The sequence below is a fragment of the Oxyura jamaicensis genome, chromosome 33, assembly GCF_011077185.1.
Source record: "Oxyura jamaicensis isolate SHBP4307 breed ruddy duck chromosome 33, BPBGC_Ojam_1.0, whole genome shotgun sequence".
In the NCBI taxonomy this organism is placed as follows: Eukaryota; Metazoa; Chordata; class Aves; order Anseriformes; family Anatidae; genus Oxyura; species Oxyura jamaicensis.
Genome location: NC_048924.1, coordinates 219468 through 237253, shown reverse-complemented (window position 1 = coordinate 237253; position 17786 = coordinate 219468). Strand labels below are relative to the sequence as shown.

General features: G+C 62.3%; 1 protein-coding gene across 1 annotated transcript in view; it reads left to right on the top strand.

Annotated features, from left to right (window-relative positions):
* The window catches only part of LRP1 (LDL receptor related protein 1), a 69814-nt gene that overhangs the window by 26585 nt on the left and 25443 nt on the right, over window positions 1-17786 (top strand). Inside the window, exons 7-37 of the mRNA XM_035308956.1 lie at window positions 99-321; window positions 576-765; window positions 2576-2719; window positions 2951-3187; window positions 3783-3963; window positions 4403-4625; window positions 4875-5064; window positions 5435-5560; window positions 6124-6264; window positions 6392-6517; window positions 6753-6869; window positions 6972-7052; window positions 8064-8114; window positions 9178-9345; window positions 9722-9904; window positions 10075-10275; window positions 10357-10602; window positions 11201-11398; window positions 11869-12073; window positions 12182-12346; window positions 12788-13032; window positions 13149-13280; window positions 13403-13630; window positions 13777-13951; window positions 14581-14675; window positions 14785-14934; window positions 15200-15340; window positions 15465-15593; window positions 16859-16990; window positions 17264-17398; window positions 17475-17604. Of these exons, the coding sequence (XP_035164847.1) occupies window positions 99-321; window positions 576-765; window positions 2576-2719; window positions 2951-3187; window positions 3783-3963; window positions 4403-4625; window positions 4875-5064; window positions 5435-5560; window positions 6124-6264; window positions 6392-6517; window positions 6753-6869; window positions 6972-7052; window positions 8064-8114; window positions 9178-9345; window positions 9722-9904; window positions 10075-10275; window positions 10357-10602; window positions 11201-11398; window positions 11869-12073; window positions 12182-12346; window positions 12788-13032; window positions 13149-13280; window positions 13403-13630; window positions 13777-13951; window positions 14581-14675; window positions 14785-14934; window positions 15200-15340; window positions 15465-15593; window positions 16859-16990; window positions 17264-17398; window positions 17475-17604 (5088 nt within the window). The remainder of the gene's footprint in view (window positions 1-98; window positions 322-575; window positions 766-2575; window positions 2720-2950; window positions 3188-3782; window positions 3964-4402; window positions 4626-4874; window positions 5065-5434; window positions 5561-6123; window positions 6265-6391; window positions 6518-6752; window positions 6870-6971; window positions 7053-8063; window positions 8115-9177; window positions 9346-9721; window positions 9905-10074; window positions 10276-10356; window positions 10603-11200; window positions 11399-11868; window positions 12074-12181; window positions 12347-12787; window positions 13033-13148; window positions 13281-13402; window positions 13631-13776; window positions 13952-14580; window positions 14676-14784; window positions 14935-15199; window positions 15341-15464; window positions 15594-16858; window positions 16991-17263; window positions 17399-17474; window positions 17605-17786) is intronic.

The window sequence follows — 17786 nt, the reverse complement described above, 5'->3', positions numbered from 1 at the left end:
GCGTGGACGCGCGTTGTCTGCATGTCTGCATCCTCTCTTTCTCTGGACTGGAGGTGGCATCCAGGCTCTGAGCTCCCCTCTCTGCCTTCCTCACGCAGCAAGGTGTTCTTCACGGACTACGGGCAGATCCCCAAGGTGGAGCGCTGCGACATGGATGGGCAGAACCGCACCAAGCTGGTGGACAGCAAGATCGTCTTCCCCCATGGCATCACCTTGGACTTGGTGAACCGGCTTGTCTACTGGGCTGATGCCTACCTGGACTACATCGAGGTGGTGGACTACGAAGGCAAGAACAGACATACCATCATCCAGGGCATCCTGGTGAGTGGGGCCAGAGGCAGGTCGGGACTGGGGGCTTTATTGTGTGCTGGAGGGACACCTGAGCTTAGCCTGCTGGGAGCAGTGGTTCACGAGCTTTGCTTGCTTGTTTCGGCAAATAAAAGCCGTGAGCAGCAGGTCCTGCACTACCTGACTGCCAAGCCCCATCCCCTGCCCTAAAGGCAGCAGGGAGTGAGAGCCATAGGGCAGGAATTCAGGGGCTTCACACACCTGGGTGTCTGCATGGTGCCTTCCAGATCGAACACCTCTACGGGCTGACCGTCTTTGAGAACTACCTCTATGCCACCAACTCGGACAACGCCAACGCCCAGCAGAAAACCAGCGTCATCCGGGTCAACCGCTTCAACAGCACCGAGTACCAGGTGGTGACAAGGGTGGACAAGGGAGGAGCACTGCACATCTACCACCAGCGGCGGCAGCCCACAGGTGGGAGCCCCGACCTGGGGAAAGCAGCTTCTTGGACCCTGAAAGGCACCAAAGGGGGAGGAATGGGATGCAGAGGCCGCTGGTTGAACCGTGGCCTATCTGGTACAAGTGGGGTCACCATCCCTCTCCCTGAGCAGAAGGGGTGTTCAGGTGTCAGCGGTGGCTGCGTTGGAGCAGTTTCCCATGGCACAGCGCTGCCTCTGTGTATAGCTGCTGTTTTGGGGGCTGGTGTGAGGCTGTGGGGGTGTTCTGGGCACAAGCTGCACCTCCTGAATTTCCTATGGGACAGGTTCACTTGCCCAAGCTAGAGACCTCACTTCTGCTGCGCCCAGTTAGCTTGATGTCCAGCTCCCATGCCCATGCTGGATCAAAATCCCCAGCTGCAAACCCTGGAGACACCTGGCCCTTATGGGTGCCGCCACTCCGTGAAGGCGAGCAGCCCACGCCTCGCTGCGTAGGGGAGACAGCAGGGTGGAGAGGGGCTGGCTCGGAGCAGCCCCCGCTCTTCCTGCTGCCCTCTCCAGGAGCAAAGCCTTGCCGCAGAGCAGGTGTCCTGGCTCGCAACCCGCTGTAAGCCCGTCCCCTTCCCACATCTGAGGGGAGCCCGGGAGCTGCGCTCCCACTTGTGCCTCGTTCACTTGACCGCATTTCCTTGCCGCACAGGTTGGCGGGGCAGCTCTTCCTCCAGGCTTGCACCTTCCTGGGAACCCGGGCTCAGGGGCTGCATCAGCCCTGCAGGCTGGGCTGGGCTCTGGCACCTCTGGGGAGGCTGCTGGAGCTGCCTGCATGGGCAGAGCGCCGGACAGGCTGCGGCACACCAGGATGGGGACAGGGAGCTCTCAATCAGCAGCTCCACAGGGACGGAGGCAGTGGCTGCCGGGCACGGCCGTGGTCTGCAGAGACCTGTGAAGCTGCTGCCCACAGCAGCCTCCTGGGCGAGGGCAGAGCCTGGGGCTCCTGCTCCGCAGGCAGCAGTGCTGGGCCGGGTGCCTCTGGGCTGCCGCCCGTCCTGGGGTGCCCCCCGCCACCACCATCTCCTCCCCGAGCTGGAAATGACAGCTGTCCCCAAGGGCCGGCTGGCGCGGTGTGATTGATCAATCACGTCTCGCTAGAGAGCAAAGGGAAATGGGAGCAGATGCAGCATCTTGAAATATTAATGGCTGCCTTCTCCGGTGCTGCGTGCTTTCTGTCCCCGCTGGTGCATTCACCCTCTGACGGGGCTTTGTGCTCCTGGACACCAGGAGACTGCAGGAGAATTAAAAGGCTTCGGTGCTGCGAATGTCACCCCCTCCCCTGCCCACATCCTTCCCCGTTTGTCTGCTCCACCCCCAGCACCTTCCTGCAGTTAAATCAATTTACATGTTTAAAATCCTCTTAGTGTCTGCAGCCTGCTTGGCATTTTCCAGAATATAAAACTAATCAGGAGATTTCCACATGGGGAATGGGCATCCTTTGGGAGGTTCTGGGCCGGGCGCGTGCTGTCTCTGGCCCCGGGGCCCCGCAAGGACGTGTCCCACCAGCAGCCCCTGCAGCTGGAGGGCTCGATGCTTGCAGGGGCAGCACAGAGGCAGCGTGGCCCAGCAGTTACAGCAGTGTGTGGGGACACGGGGTGCTGCTTTCTGCTCCTCCCTGATCCAGGTTCTGGGGCAGGCCCCTTCTCATCTCTGCCCCGTGCCATGCTCGGCTCCTGGCTGCGGGGGGGCTCCCCAAGCCCAGAGCCACCCAACAAGGACAAGGCTGTCCTTGCGCTGCTTTGATGGTCTCCGGAGACAAACGCACCCCTGAACCCATCCTGCTCTCTCTCTCGTAGTGAGGAGCCATGCCTGCGAGCCAGACCAGTTCGGCAAGCCAGGGGGCTGCTCGGATATCTGCCTGCTGGGGAACAGCCACAAGACTCGCACCTGCCGGTGCCGCTCTGGGTTCAGCCTGGGCAGCGATGGGAAATCCTGCAAAAGTGAGTCCTGCGCTGCGCCGGCGAGCTGCAAAGGAAGGGGGAGAGGAGGGCGAGTGGCTGCCCCGCGCTGCTCGAGGGAGGGACCAGGGGCATGCAGGGCCCAAAGCAAGCAGAGCTTTTTGATTCCTTCCCCCCCCCGGCTGCTCGCCCCTGCGCTGTTGCAGGTCTGCGTCAGCCCCTGCCCTGCCAGGTCGGGCTGGTGGCGATGGTGCTGCCCCCTTCTCTCTGCAGAGCCCGAGCACGAGCTGTTCCTGGTGTATGGGAAGGGGCGTCCTGGCATCATCCGCGGGATGGACATGGGGGCCAAGGTGCCGGATGAGCACATGATCCCCATCGAGAACCTCATGAACCCCCGGGCACTGGACTTCCATGCTGAGACCGGTTTCATCTATTTCGCCGACACCACCAGCTACCTCATCGGGCGCCAGAAGATCGATGGCACGGAGCGAGAAACCATCCTGAAGGACGGTGCGTGGCCGAGAGGCGCAGCCTGCGCCCTCACCGGTGTGTGGCCAGGCTCTGGGAGCTGGCAGCAGCTGCCATTAGTGTGTCTTCTCACACAATGGCAGTACTTTTGTCTGCTCCCTTGCGTATTTGAGCCTTAAAACTAAGGTCTGGAGCTGTTTGGGTTGGTCTGCAGGCTGATATTGAGAGCATGGGCCCCAGCCGTGGGTGAGGGATTCGTGGACTGTGGCTCATGCCAGACACAGACATCCCCTGCCCCCAGACCCACCCTCACCCCTTCCAAGGCAAAGATGAGGGAGGATTGGAGGATCCTCAGCCCAGGTCCCTGGGGCTACAAGGTGGCTGATCTCTCCCTTTTTGCCCAATGAATTCCCTTTTTGGCAAACAGACCAGGGATGCTCCTGAATTCATCTTTCCTCAGCCTGCTTCCCTTGGCTCCAGCACCTCTGGAGGAGCTGTGTGCCCTGGGCAGGGGGCTGTGTTGTCCCCTGTTGGGCTGAGCTGGAGTTGGGCAGTGATGAGTGCACCGTTCATTTTATGGGGCCATCGCTCCCACTCCTTGCTGATGCCTAACTCATGCTCCTGCTTTTCTCCAAAGGCATCCACAATGTGGAAGGGATCGCTGTGGACTGGATGGGGAACAACCTGTACTGGACTGATGATGGCCCCAAGAAGACCATCAGCGTGGCTCGGCTGGAAAAAGCCGCCCAGACGCGGAAGACGCTGATAGAGGGGAAGATGACGCACCCCCGAGCGATCGTGGTGGACCCACTGAATGGGTGCGTGGGCAGGCAGGGCTTGCAGGGGGCACATGGCCACGGCGGGGAGAACCCCCCTGGATCTGCAGCTCTGCACACTCGCGGTGTGTCCCTGAGCCCATGGGCGCTTGTGGTTGCTCCCAAGCTGTGACAACGGGGCCACGCAGGGCAGGAGCTCCTGGAGCAGTGATGGCAGCAGCTCCTCCAGCCCGGAGGCTGCTCTGGCTGCAGGGGACCGGGAACTTTCCTGCTTCCACACCTCCCCCAGCTGCCCCTTTCCTTCTTCCCATCCCTTCTCTTGCCATTTCTTTCGCAACCGGGTCTCCTCTGGTGTGCTGCCAGTAGCAGCAGCATTGCTGTGGGTGGGAGGCCATTGAGCCTCTGTGTTGGGCTGGGGTCTGCGTGGCCATAAGCATAGGAGGGGTCTCTGGCGTCGGTGACAGCTTAGCATCTGTTGCAGATGGATGTACTGGACAGACTGGGAGGAGGATCCCAAGGACAGCAAGAGGGGCAAGATAGAGAGAGCCTGGATGGACGGTTCTAACCGCAACATCTTCATCACCTCCAAGACCGTCCTGTGGCCCAACGGGCTCAGCCTGGACATCCCAGCCAAGATCCTCTACTGGGTGGATGCTTTCTACGACCGCATCGAGATGGTCTACCTCAATGGCACTGAGCGGAAGGCAAGTGGAGGCCCTGCAGGCTCCTGGTCGCTAATTTCCTTGGGGCAGGGGATGCGGGCAGCCCAGCCTCGTCTGGCTGTGTTTGCTACGGGTCTGCTCAGCAGGAGGCTGGCTGCATTCAGCCGTGCTTACCTGCTGCCTGTCCCATCCTCTGCCCTTTCGCTGCCCCGTCCCTTCTGTCCCACCCTGCGGGGCTGCCCCGAGCACCCTACCAGCTGACAACAAGCCTCTGCCTCCCCGCACATGCAGATCGTGTATGAGGGACCTGAGCTGAACCACGCCTTCGGGCTGTGCCACTACAGCAGCTTCCTCTTCTGGACCGAGTACCGCAGTGGCAGCATCTACCGGCTGGACCAGGCCTCCAAAGTGGTCAGCCTGCTCCGGAACGAGCGCCCACCCATCTTTGAGATCCGGATGTATGATGCGCAGCAGCAGCAAGGTGCTGGAGCCGCCTCTGCCTGGCTCCATGGGGCCCTGCCCCATCCAAATCGCCTCCCACCTCTATTTGCTTCCTCTTGATCATGTCCCTGGGACCCCATCTTTCTGTAAACTCTGTGATTGCTCTTCTCATGCCCTTCCCTCCTTTCCTCTCCTCTTTCTTCCCTCGCTCCCTCCCAGGCTTCAAGTCTGGCTCAGCCAGGCTTTGCATCCTGTGAGGGTCCCCAGTGCCTTGTGTGGCCGGATGAATTGGGGTGTCCAGCTGGGTTCCAGCCGTGGGGGGCCCTGGGGATCTGGGTCAGCAGAGTCACCCGAACGAAGTCCCTTTCTGCTGGCCCAGGCAGCTGCTCACCCCAGCCTTGCCTCTGCAGTGGGCTCCAACAAGTGCCGCGTGAACAACGGAGGCTGCAGCAGCTTGTGCCTGGCCACCCCCCGGGGCCGTCAGTGTGCCTGTGCCGAGGACCAGATCCTGGGAGTGGACTCTGTCACCTGCCAGGGTAGGGCTGCCCAAGGGCCTGGCTCCCGCTGGGGCACCCCCTTCCCGGAGGGGCGGACGGGGATGTGGGGTCTGCAGCTCTGTGCGGAGGGGGATGGATCGGGAAGGTGGATCAGGAAGAGCCTGCGGGCGAGCGGTGTTACCTGCTCCGGGTCCTCCTCTTGTAGCGTGGCGGTAGGACAGCAGCAAGTGGAAGCCCCTGGTGTGGGGATTGCTGCACAGAGGTCGGGCAGCAGTGTCTATTGGGTGGGTTTGCTCTGCTGCGAGCTTGGAGCAGAGCCAGGTTCATGATGGGGAGCCTGGGCTGGGCTTTTCCAGCTCAAGTGAGGGGGGAGAAGCCTGTGCCTGCAGGCTCACCCAGGGTTGTCCCCCTCCATCGGGCTGCGTCCTGTTGTGTGCTCTGGGGCAGTGCTCGTGGGCACAAGTTTTTCTGGAAGCTCCTGGGGCTGCGGGGCAGTCACATAGGCAGCATGGGGACACAGGATTGTCCCCACTGTCCTGTCCCCCTACACTTCAGCCAGTCACTTGATTAAAATCCTCTCCCCGTTTGATTTTCCCTTCCAGCCAACCCATCCTACATCCCCCCTCCGCAGTGCCAGCCCGGGGAATTTGCCTGCAAGAACAACCGCTGCATCCAGGAGCGCTGGAAATGCGATGGGGACAACGACTGCCTGGACAACAGTGATGAAGCCCCCGAGCTGTGCCGTGCGTAGCTGCCTCCTGCGCGGTGGGAGAGCGCAGTCTGTCTCAGATTTTTTCCTCCACAAGATGTGGAGGAGGAGCGGGGCTGGGATGGAGCAGGGCAGGTCTTGAGCACGTGTCTCCCTCGCAGACCAGCACACCTGCCCCTCGGACCGCTTCAAGTGCAAGAACAACCGCTGCATCCCCAACCGCTGGCTCTGCGACGGTGACAACGACTGTGGGAACAACGAGGACGAGTCCAACTCCACCTGCTCGGGTGAGGAGCCTGGCAGGTCCTCGAGGAGCAGGGGGAGAGCCTAGCCTTTGCTGTTCCCCTTGCACTGTGGGGCTGAGATTTTAGGGCCACGTGTGGGGGTCTCTGCTGCCCACCTTACAGAGGGTTTGGCAGCTGAGCCTTGCGGGAGACCCTCTGGGGTTTGTTCCCCACCTTCTGCCCAGCACCCCAAGGCACTGCCAGCTGTTACAGCTCTGTCCATCTCACCCTGCACCAGCTCGGACCTGCTCTCCCAACCAGTTCTCCTGTGCCAGCGGGCGCTGCATCCCCATCTCCTGGACTTGTGACCTGGATGATGACTGCGGGGACCGCTCCGATGAGTCTGCTTCGTGTGGTGAGCAGGGGGAGGAAGCACAGGTCCCTCTGGGATGGCCACAGGGCTGGGTGCAAGCAAGGGTGTCTGATCATGCTGATCATGCCTCTCCCTCCTCCACAGCGTACCCGACCTGCTTCCCCTTGACGCAGTTCACCTGCAACAACGGGCGCTGCATAAACATCAACTGGCGCTGTGACAATGGTAAGGACCGGGCACCCGAGCTGGGAAAGGGGCGAGATCAGACGCAGGGGTGCCAGCCTTGCCACAGCACCGTTCGGCTAGCCTCTGTCTGCAGGGGCCGCTCCCCAGCCTGCTGCTAACCACCAGAGCCTTGGCTGCGGAGGGAGGAAGTGTTAGCTGCAGCTGTAAGTGCGTCCTGCAGCACCGGCACCCGCGTCTCCTTGGCTGCCCCTGGGGGAACAGGTGTCGCAGGAGCAGCCTGGCAGGGATCACTTCAGCAGGCCTCGACACTCGTTGTGGGGTGCCCTAAACGCTGTGCCCCGCTGCTCCAGGCCTGTGCTGGCGGCAGCGCTGAGCCGGGTCCCACAGCCCCAGGAAGGCACAAGAGGTCTCCCAGCAAGATCAGGTCTGCCCTTGCTGCTGGGGCCAGGGTTAGCAAAAGGGTTTGCCCCAAAGCTGCTCTCCTTCCCCACAGGTTTAGTTTGATCTTCCTAACAGCTCTGCATTGTTAGGTTTAATTAGTGGCCTCAGAGCAGGCGAGGAGTGTTTAGAACTGCGGAGTGCACTTGCTGGTGTACAGGGGGTTAGCGGAGAGACGCAGCATGGGAGCAAGCCTCTCCCTGGGTCCTCACGAGCACGTAGCCTCATCCTCTGGGTCAGCCACCCCCACGAAGGGACCACGGGTTCCCCGGAATCCACAAGTGCTTGCAGTCAGCAGCTTGCAAAAGCGATGGCCTTGGCACCAAGCACCGCTGGGCAGCAGAGCTGAGAGCTGGCCTCGGCCAGGCACCATTCATCCACAGGGCAGGAGCTGCAGTGACAAGGGGGCTGCTCCCAGGCCCCCTGCACCCTCTGCTGCTTCTGATCCGCCCTCGCCAGCAGCCCGGCGTGCCTGCGCAGCGTCTGTGTGTCCCTTTCCATGTCGGTGTTCCCGTCCAGCGTCTCTGTGCTGCTCTCTGTGCGTGTGCCGTGTCGTGTTGTTTTGTTTGTCATTGTGCCCACTCTCCTGTCTTGGTTGGTTCTGTGTTTCAGAAAAAGATTGTGGGGATGGCTCTGACGAAAAGAACTGTCCAAAGCCTACCGGTTAGTGCATAGATCAACATGCACCAGACCCCAACCTGGCCCCATGCAGCCCCCCAAACCTACCCCCTCCAGAGTGCTGCCAGCCCCCTGGGGCTTTTCTGCAGACGGTGGCAGCGCCCCTTGCACTCCAGCAGCAGGAGAGGAAAGCGAATGGTGGGCACGGTGCCTCCCGGCTCACCCCGCTCAGAGGGTTGGGACCTCCTGCTAGAGGGAGCCCAGAGAGGTCAGGGTCTGGAGCTGCGGGAGCTGGGCTGCCTGGCAAAACCACAACGCAGCCTCCGGGACCATCGTCCCCACGTGGGGCAGCACGGGCTGAGCACCCCTCTCCAGGGGGAGGTGAAGGCCCTCTGATGAGCTCAGGTGGGCAGCTGCTGCAGAGCAGAGCCCCCTGGTACTTCCAGCAAGCCGGGCCAGCCCATGCCCCTGCTCTGGTGGCCCCGGCAGCCCAGGGCGTGCAGGGCAGAGTGTCAGGGCCACATTGCCAGTGTGACAGCAGTGTCAGGATAAATCTCCCACCTGCCCCTCAGTGGGAGCTGGGATTCCTTGCAGGCAAGCTGACACCCCACAATTGGCCATACCAGCCCTGTTTCCCCACGGGTGCACCCCGTATGGGGGTGCTCCACTCCCCACACTGCCCCCAAGCTCCGCTCCCCCACTCCGGAGCAGAGCAGCCCCCGTCAGCGCTGGGTGCCCTCCCAGCCTCCCCAGGTACATGGCTGATCTATGCAGTTTCTGTGTTTCATTTTCTTTGTGAGCTGCTGGTGCTGTGGCTGCGCCTGGTGAGCATGTTGGGGGGCCAGGGGGGTGGCTGGAGGACGGGCGGGCACCGGGGGCTCTCTGTTCAGATCCCGCAGCCAGCGCCGGAGGGGCTGCCCATCGCCCTGTGTCTGTCTGTCTGTCTGTCTGTCGGCGTGCTTTGTCTGAGCCCTGCTGTTCCCCGCTTCCCCCAGCCGCCTCCTCTAGAGGGGGGTCTCTGCCTTTCTCCCCTCACTGTGCCTCTGCCAGCCCTCCCCTGGGGGTCCGGGCGCTCACTGAGCCCCCTTCCCCTCCCTTCCCTCCGCAGACAATGACTGCGGGGACAACAGCGACGAGGCAGGCTGCAGCCACTCCTGCTCCAGCAACCAGTTCAAGTGCAACAGCGGGCGCTGCATCCCCGTGCACTGGACGTGCGACGGGGACAATGACTGTGGGGACTACAGTGACGAGACTCACGCCAACTGCACCAACCAGGGTGAGCCCCCCGGGTCACGACAGGGCTGGGCTGCACCTTCGCTGTTGGCCTGCTGCGGCCCCGTGTCCCTGCTTTGGTGGATGCAGACAGGGCTGCCCCCTTTCCACGCTCTCCCTGGGGAAAGGGGTGGTGTGGAAAGATGTCCCACGGCACCAGCTCTGCTGTCTTTTTGCCTGGAGAGCCCTGGGCACAGCCCCCTGCTCCCCAGTAGGGAACCCTGCAGCCTCTGCCCCCCGCTGGGTGCCCACATACCCCTCCCACACCCCTGGGTGCCCCCACTGCTGCCGAGCGGCTGGCCCTGCTCCTGCCCCCCAAGCCCTCCTGGTTCCCAATTCCTCTGGGCAAAGGCAGTGAGCGGGGCATCGCCTCCCACCAGCCACGCGCCCGCCCGGGGGCTGCCACACTGATGAGTTCCAGTGCCGGCTGGACGGGCTCTGCATCCCCATGCGCTGGCACTGCGACGGCGACACGGACTGCATGGACTCCAGCGACGAGAAGAACTGCGAGGGGGTCACCCATGTCTGCGACCCCAACGTCAAGTTTGGCTGCAAGGATTCAGGTGAGAGGGGAACTGCAGAGCTTCTGCTGACCGCAGCAGGGGCTGGGGCCACCTCTGGGCTCGGTGACACTGAGGACAGGGGAGACAGAGTGGTGCCAGCTGTGGGGACCATGGGCACCTTGAGGTGCTGCCTCCTCCATGTCTGATCGTTGCCTTTCTTGCTTTGCCAGCCCGCTGCATCAGCAAGGCCTGGGTGTGTGATGGGGACAGCGACTGCGAGGACAACTCAGATGAGGAGAACTGCGAGTCGCTGGTGTGCAAACCTCCCTCGCACACCTGTGCCAACAACACCTCCATCTGCCTGCCCCCCGAGAAGCTCTGCGATGGGTCCGACGACTGCGGAGATGGCTCTGACGAGGGCGAGCTCTGCGGTGAGCTGGGGGCCGGGATGCGGGGGCTTCCCCAGCTAGGAGTGGGGACAAGGACCTGACAAGCGTGTCCTCTCCCCACAGACCAGTGCTCCTTGAACAATGGTGGCTGCAGCCACAACTGCACCGTGGCCCCTGGTGAGGGCATCGTGTGCTCCTGTCCCCTGGGGATGGAGCTGGGCGCAGACAACAAGACCTGCCAGATCCAGAGCTACTGCGCCAAGCACCTCAAGTGCAGCCAGAAGTGCGAGCAGGACAAGTACAATGTCAAGTGCTCCTGCTACGAGGGCTGGATGCTGGAGCCTGACGGCGAGAGCTGCCGCAGTCTCGGTGGGTGCCAGTGGGATGAGGTGCAGGCAGGCTGCAGGGGCTCGCAGACTTGCCCACCCCCCACCCCTGCTCACACGGGGGTGGTGGCAGCAGAGCAGAACGTGAGGACCACGGCTGGTCCTGGGGGGTCTGCCTAGTCCTGGCTGTGTGCCCAGGGGACTTTCAAGTGAGGAATTTATGTGTTCCCTTGCTGGCCTTGTTCGTGCAGCGCTCACCCAGGATCTGGGGGGATAAGAGGGGTTAGTGGCACAAGAAAGCAGCTCTGTTCTGGTGTCTGGGGAGAGCAGCACAGTGAGGGGGGACGGGGAGATTGTCCCAAGCCAGAGGAAGTGAAGGAAGAGGGGGGCGAGAGCCTGTGTGAGGCTGGGGTCAGCACGTGGTGGCTCTGGTTTGTGCTGGGGGTCTGTGGTGGGCTGAACAGGGCTGTGGGGAGGAGTGCATGGGGGCACCTTTGGCTGGTTCAGCCAGGGGCTGCGGGTGGTCCCACAGCAGGCACCGGGGCTGGAGACAGCTTCTGCCTGCAGGTGTGGGGGCCGTTGGCCCCACTCAGTTCCTGACTTGTCCACGTCCCATTCTGAGCCTGCCCTGTTCTCCCCAGACCCCTTCAAGCCATTCATTATATTCTCCAACCGCCACGAGATCCGCCGCATTGACCTGCACCGGGGTGACTACAGCGTCCTGGTCCCTGGGCTGCGCAACACCATCGCCCTGGACTTCCACCTCAACCAGAGCTCGCTGTACTGGACTGACGTGGTGGAGGACAAGATCTACAGGGGAAAGCTGCTTGAGAATGGGGGTGCGTAGCCCTGGGGGCGTACAGCGTGCTCGCACGGGCTGGGTGGATGGAAGGAGAAGCAGGCGTGCATTTCTGGGGTAGGCTCCCAGTGGTGCAGCTGCTGGAGCCCCCAGCCCTTGTAACAATCCCTTTCTGCTCTCCAAATCCAGTCATTATGTAGGAGTCAATTAGCATTCCCAACGCTTCCCTAGCAGTAATTACAGCCCAGCACAAAGCCCAGGCCCCCACCCTGTTCGTGCTTTCTGATGGTGCTGTGAGGAGTCCTGGTGGGGGGGCAGCCAGAGCCCAGCCTGTGGACTGTGGATGTTGAGCTGAGTCCTGGGGGGTTCAGGGCCAGCTGGGGGAAGATGTAGATGTCAGCTGTGTCCCCCACTATCAGCCCTGATTGAGCTGAGGGGGACCTGCTCAGGACGAGGGTGGGCTAGGGAGGAGGCCCCCAGCCTCAGCCCTCCTGGTGCTGTGCCCCGCAGCGCTGACCAGCTTCGAGGTGGTGATCCAGTATGGGCTGGCCACCCCTGAGGGCCTGGCTGTGGACTGGATCGCTGGCAATATCTACTGGGTGGAGAGCAACCTGGACCAGATTGAGGTGGCCAAGCTGGACGGCACCATGCGGACCACGCTGCTGGCTGGGGACATCGAGCATCCTCGTGCCATCGCCCTGGACCCCCGCTATGGGTAAGGCAGGAGGGGACATTGGGCACCTCACCCCACCTCTCACTGTGGAGGCAGAGTTCGGTGCTCCCCCATCCCCACACCGACTGTCTCCACTTGGATTTCCCTTAGGATCCTCTTCTGGACGGACTGGGACGCCAGCCTGCCCCGCATCGAGGCTGCCTCCATGAGCGGTGCAGGCCGGCGCACCATCCACAAGGAGACGGGCTCGGGGGGCTGGCCCAACGGGCTCACCGTGGACTACCTGGAGAAGCGCATCCTCTGGATCGATGCCAGGTCAGACCAGGACACCCATGTCCAGCCGCCTCAGCCCTGCCCCGGCTCCCAAAGGATTCTCTGCCTCTCTCCCCTCCCTGTCCCCTCTGTGTTCCTGTCCCCTCCACATCCCTCCCGGCTCTGGCAGCTTCCCAATGGGTTCTGTGTTGTTCTGCCATTTGGCTTCTGGGCTCGGAGCAAAAGCCTTTGCTCTGTGGGGTCTGCTTGTGCCTGTGACATTTTCCAGCCTTTGCTCTGGGTTTCCTCCACTGCAGGGGCTGCAGTTCCTGGTGTAACTCGGTGGTCGTCCTCCTCTGCGGCATTATGCAGAGCAGAGGAGGAGGCTGCTTAGATTCTGTGGATTGTGGCTCTTACATTAAAAACCTGGGCCTGGTGGCCCTTGCCCGGCTGTCTGCCAGGTCTCACGCCTTGTCCCCCTCTTCCTGTCTCTGCTGGGCTCAGGTCAGACGCCATCTACTCAGCCCTGTACGATGGGACAGGGCACATCGAGGTGCTGCGGGGACATGAGTACCTGTCGCACCCCTTTGCCGTCACCCTCTATGGGGGCGAGGTCTACTGGACCGACTGGCGCACCAACACGCTGGCCAAGGCCAACAAATGGACAGGGCACAACGTCACGGTGGTGCAGAGGACCAACACGCAGCCGTTCGACCTGCAGGTGTACCACCCCTCCCGGCAGCCCCTGGGTGAGGCCTGGCAGGGGAGCGGCAGCCGTGCTATGGCCAGGGAGCGCTGCGGGGAGACCCTCGCGGGCAGCGGTCCCAGTGGCACGGACACTGCTGACTCTTTGTCCCTTTCGCAGCTCCTAACCCCTGTGAAGCCAACGGGGGCAAAGGGCCATGCTCCCACCTCTGCCTCATCAACTACAACCGTACGCTGTCCTGTGCCTGTCCTCACCTCATGAAGCTGGACAAGGACAACATGACCTGCTACGGTAGGGATGTGCCCAGGGCTCCTGGCGGGGTCCGGGTGGGAGCAGGACACGCCAGTGCTTCGGACCATCTGTGCAGAGCAGGCTGAGGTCCCACCACAGCCCCGTCTCGCTCCTTTCCCCAGAGTTTAAGAAGTTCCTGCTGTACGCACGACAGATGGAGATCCGGGGCGTGGACATTGACAACCCCTACTACAACTACATCATCTCCTTCACGGTGCCCGACATCGATAACGTCACGGTGGTGGACTACGATGCCCTGGAGCAGCGCATTTACTGGTCTGATGTGCGCACCCAGACCATCAAGAGAGCCTTCATCAATGGCACTGGCGTGGAGACTGTTGTCTCGGCAGGTGGGCACGGGAGATCGCTGCCCTGTGTGGCTGCTCCCAGGCCTCTGGAGGCTTCGGGTCCATGAAACTGGCCTTCCTCTCTGGCCTCAGCACTGTCCCATCCCCATTCTCACAACTAACCTGTCTCCCTTCGTGTTGCCTTTCAGACCTGCCCAACGCTCACGGCCTCTCTGTAGACTGGGTTTCCAGAAACCTCTTCTGGACCAGCTACGATGCCAACAAAAAGCAGATCAACGTCGCCCGCCTGGATGGCTCCTTCAAGAACGCAGTGATCCAGGGGCTGGACAAGCCCCACTGCCTGGTGGTTCACCCCCTCAGAGGGTAGGTCTCATCCCACAGCGGTGGTGGGGAGCACGGGGTGGTGGCATGCGGCGCCAGCAGCCCAGGGTTCGAGCTGAGAACGTCAAAGGACAAGGAGTGCATGCAGGCACACGTGTGAGCGCGCCTGACAGTGCACGTGCATGGTGCGGAGGAGAGAACAGGTTGTGCTTCGTGTGTGTCAGTGCATGTGGGAGGTGTGAGAGGAGGAGATGGGGCTGCAGCTTAGGAGGTGTGCGTCTGCCGGCGTGTGGGAAGGAGCGGGCTGCGCTCCAGTACACGCATGCGTGTGTAGGAGAGCCGACGTGAGGAACAGGCTGTGGATACGTGCGCACCTGTGAGCGTGTGCTGGGCCGGGTGTGCACGAGAGAGCACAGGTTGCAGCACCGTGCGCTGCGCGGGGCTTTGCAGGGCTGGGCTTTGCGCGTGACCCGGCTCCGTCCCAGGCACGGCACCAGGGACGAGGCCGTCAGCCTGCCCGAGCTCCTGGGAGCCCAGCGAGCACGCTGGGGTGGTGTGTGCTGGTGGGGCTGGGTTGGGGAGGCTGGGAGAGCGGAGCTCCTGGTGGACAGAGGTGTGGGACGTCTCTTTGGGCTCGACCCAGCACTCTCACTGTTCCCTCCCTGCTGTAGGAAACTCTACTGGACAGATGGGGACAACATCAGCGTGGCCAACATGGATGGCACCAACCGCACGCTGCTCTTCACCAACCAGAAGGGGCCCGTTGGTACGGATGTCGCGCTGCCCCACAGGCACCCCGTCTGCTCTGCATCACCCTCCTGGACGGCCACAGTCCCTTCGTGTCTTTTTGACGCTGAGGCTCCCTTGCTTTCCAGGCCTGGCCATTGACTACCCAGAGAGCAAGCTGTATTGGATCAGCTCTGGCAACGGCACCATCAACAGATGCAACCTGGATGGCAGCAACCTGGAGGTGATCGAGTCTGTGAAGAGTCAGCTGAGCAAGGCGACCGCGCTGGCCATCATGGGTGAGAGCTGGCAGCATGATGGGGTGGTTCACGAAGCCCTTGCCCTTTCTCCTGGCCCTGCCCAAGCACAGGCTGCATGCTGCCACCTCCAGCAGCTGCAGAGGGGTTGCAGCTCCATTAAAGGGTGGGCTCAGCCCCCTCCTTCCGTGCCATCATGTAAATCTGCGTGGAGTCATGGCTCTGCCTTGCTAGGGGAAGAGCTCTTCTGCTGGGGAGGTAGGGGACAGGGACAGCTGCTGCATCTTCCTGCCTCCCCTCCTCCCAGGGGACAAGCTGTGGTGGGCTGACCAGGCCTCGGAGAGGATGGGCACCTGCAACAAGAAGGATGGGACGGAGGTGACGGTGCTGCGCAACAGCACCACGTTGGTGATGCACATGAAGGTGTACGACGAGAGCATCCAGCAGGGTGAGTGCATGTTCCTGGTGGAGAGCCCACAGTGCTGGGGATAGGCTCAGAGCCCCCATGTCTCAGCACTGGCCTCTGCACCCAGCCCCACACCAGCCCTTACCCGTCCTTCTCTCTGTACTAGCTGGGACCAACCCCTGCAGCATGAATAACGGCGACTGCTCGCAGCTTTGCCTCCCCACTTCGGAGACCTCCCGGTCCTGCATGTGCACTGCTGGCTATAGTCTGAAAAGTGGACAGCAGTCCTGCGAAGGTGAGCACGCCCATCCCATCCCCATGTCCGTGTGCCCCTCCTCGGAGCAGAGCCCCTGTGGCTCTACCAGCACGCCATGAGGCCGAGCTGCTTGTGATAAACACCTCATCCAGCACCGGCTGCATGGTGGGAGCTGAAGCAGAAGCTCTTAAACGGGAGATGAAATGTTTGCTGTTGGTGGCAGGGTTGGGTCACTGAAGTCATGGGGCTGCCCAGTCCCAATCCTTGGCCCCACTGCAGTCCCCCCCTGGTGCAATCTCCCTGCCCTGACGGGAGCGAACAGCTTCTCCCAGCTGCTTCCCGAGGCGTTTGCCCTGCAGTTCCCAAATCTCTGCCCAATTTGCCGCTGTCACCTTCAGGAGGAAAGAGCCCCCCCGCACCCTGTTTGCTGCCAGGGCCTCTCAAAGGCTGTTTGTGTGCAAAATGTTCTTGGTCTTTTTGGACGGGGCTGGCGAAGTTGCCGCACCATCTGGGTCAGGGCAGGGACTGCATAACAAACGCTGCCCTGACCCAAATGCGGCGCAGAGCCTTTGCCAGCGCTCAGCTGGAGGCGGCTCTGGGAGGAGTCCTGGCTGCACTTGTGCCAACCCTGTCCCTCAACGGGTCAGCACCCCTTAAAGAGGCTTTGGTGGGGATCAGCAACCCTTAAACAGGCCCCTCCTGAACCTGAAGCCTCCAAGCAGCTGCTAGGCAGGACCTCGCTGGGTCAGAGCGCTGTTCAGAGTGAAGCCGGGAAGGGCCTTGCTGCTGTTTCCCCTCTCCTGCCCAGCAGTCCTGAGCCTCATTCCTAGCTACATCAATTCTCAGTTCTTTCCTGCAGTATTTTCCATCCCTTCCCCTGCCAGTTGTGTTGGTGAAAACCATCCCATCCCAGTCAGGGGAGGATAGCCTTTTCCTCCATAAGTTCATCCTGCTGAGTCCCCTCTCAGGCAGAGACCTGAGCAAAGCAGAAGCATCCCTCCATCATGCCTAACCAGGGCGCTGCAAAGCTCTTGTAGCACGCCTGAGCTGCAGCACTGTGGGCAGGAGCAGGTGCTCGGTGTCCGGCAGCGCAGCTCCGCTGGTCCGTCTGCTGTCCTGGGCCATCTGCCCGGGATGGGGATGCCAGGTGCTGCCGTAGCGCCAGGGTGGAGCCCTCGCACTGGCCCTGCTGGGCGTTTGCTCCTCCGTGGTGCTGCAGTCGCGTGGTTTTCCATGACCTGTGGCTGCCCCTTGAAGGACTATGTCTGTTGGTGGGACGTTCACTGTCTCTGTGTCTGTCGCAGGTGTTGGCTCCTTCCTCCTGTATTCAGTCCATGAGGGGATCCGTGGCATTCCCCTGGACCCCAACGACAAGTCGGATGCCCTCGTGCCCGTGTCGGGGACCTCGCTGGCTGTGGGGATTGACTTCCACGCAGGTGACGTGCGATCTGAAAGTGGGACACCGGGGCTTGCCTCTGCTGTGGGGGCCAACCAAGGGCTGGAGAGGTTGGGGCAGGGGAGAACAGGGCAGGAGGGTGGTCGCCAGGCGCCAGTATGGCAGCACCTACCCCAGAGCACGTCCTGTCTGGCCCAGGGGGCTCAGGTCCCCATGCTGGGGCTGTGGGGTGCAGCTCAGCCCAGGTCTGTGCTGTCCTTGGGCAGTCCCAAGGCGGTCGCTGATAGGGGCCCTCCCACCTGGCCCCCCTCAGAGAACGACACCATATACTGGGTGGACATGGGGCTGAGCACCATCAGCCGGGCCAAGAGGGACCAGACGTGGCGGGAGGACGTGGTCACCAACGGCATCGGCCGCGTGGAGGGCATCGCTGTGGACTGGATCGCAGGTGAGGGGGGTGGGCAGGCAGGGAGGGAGCGGCGGGGGAGCGGGAGGCACGAGGTGCTCACTGACCCTTTCCACAGGAAACATCTACTGGACAGACCAGGGTTTCGATGTCATTGAGGTGGCCAGGCTGAACGGGTCCTTCCGCTACGTGGTGATCTCTCAGGGGCTGGACAAGCCACGGGCCATCACGGTCCATCCAGAGAAGGGGTGAGGGACTGCGCAAAGCCGCCTGGAGAGGGATGCTGGGGAGGGTTGGGCACGTGCTGGGACCCCTGCCACCCCTCCCGAGGTACCTTTGAGGTTTGCATGCAGCAGAGAAGCGGGACTCGTAGGTCTCCCGCCTTGCAAGGAGGAGATCCGAACCCCTCGGGTCACCCTGCCCCTTCAGC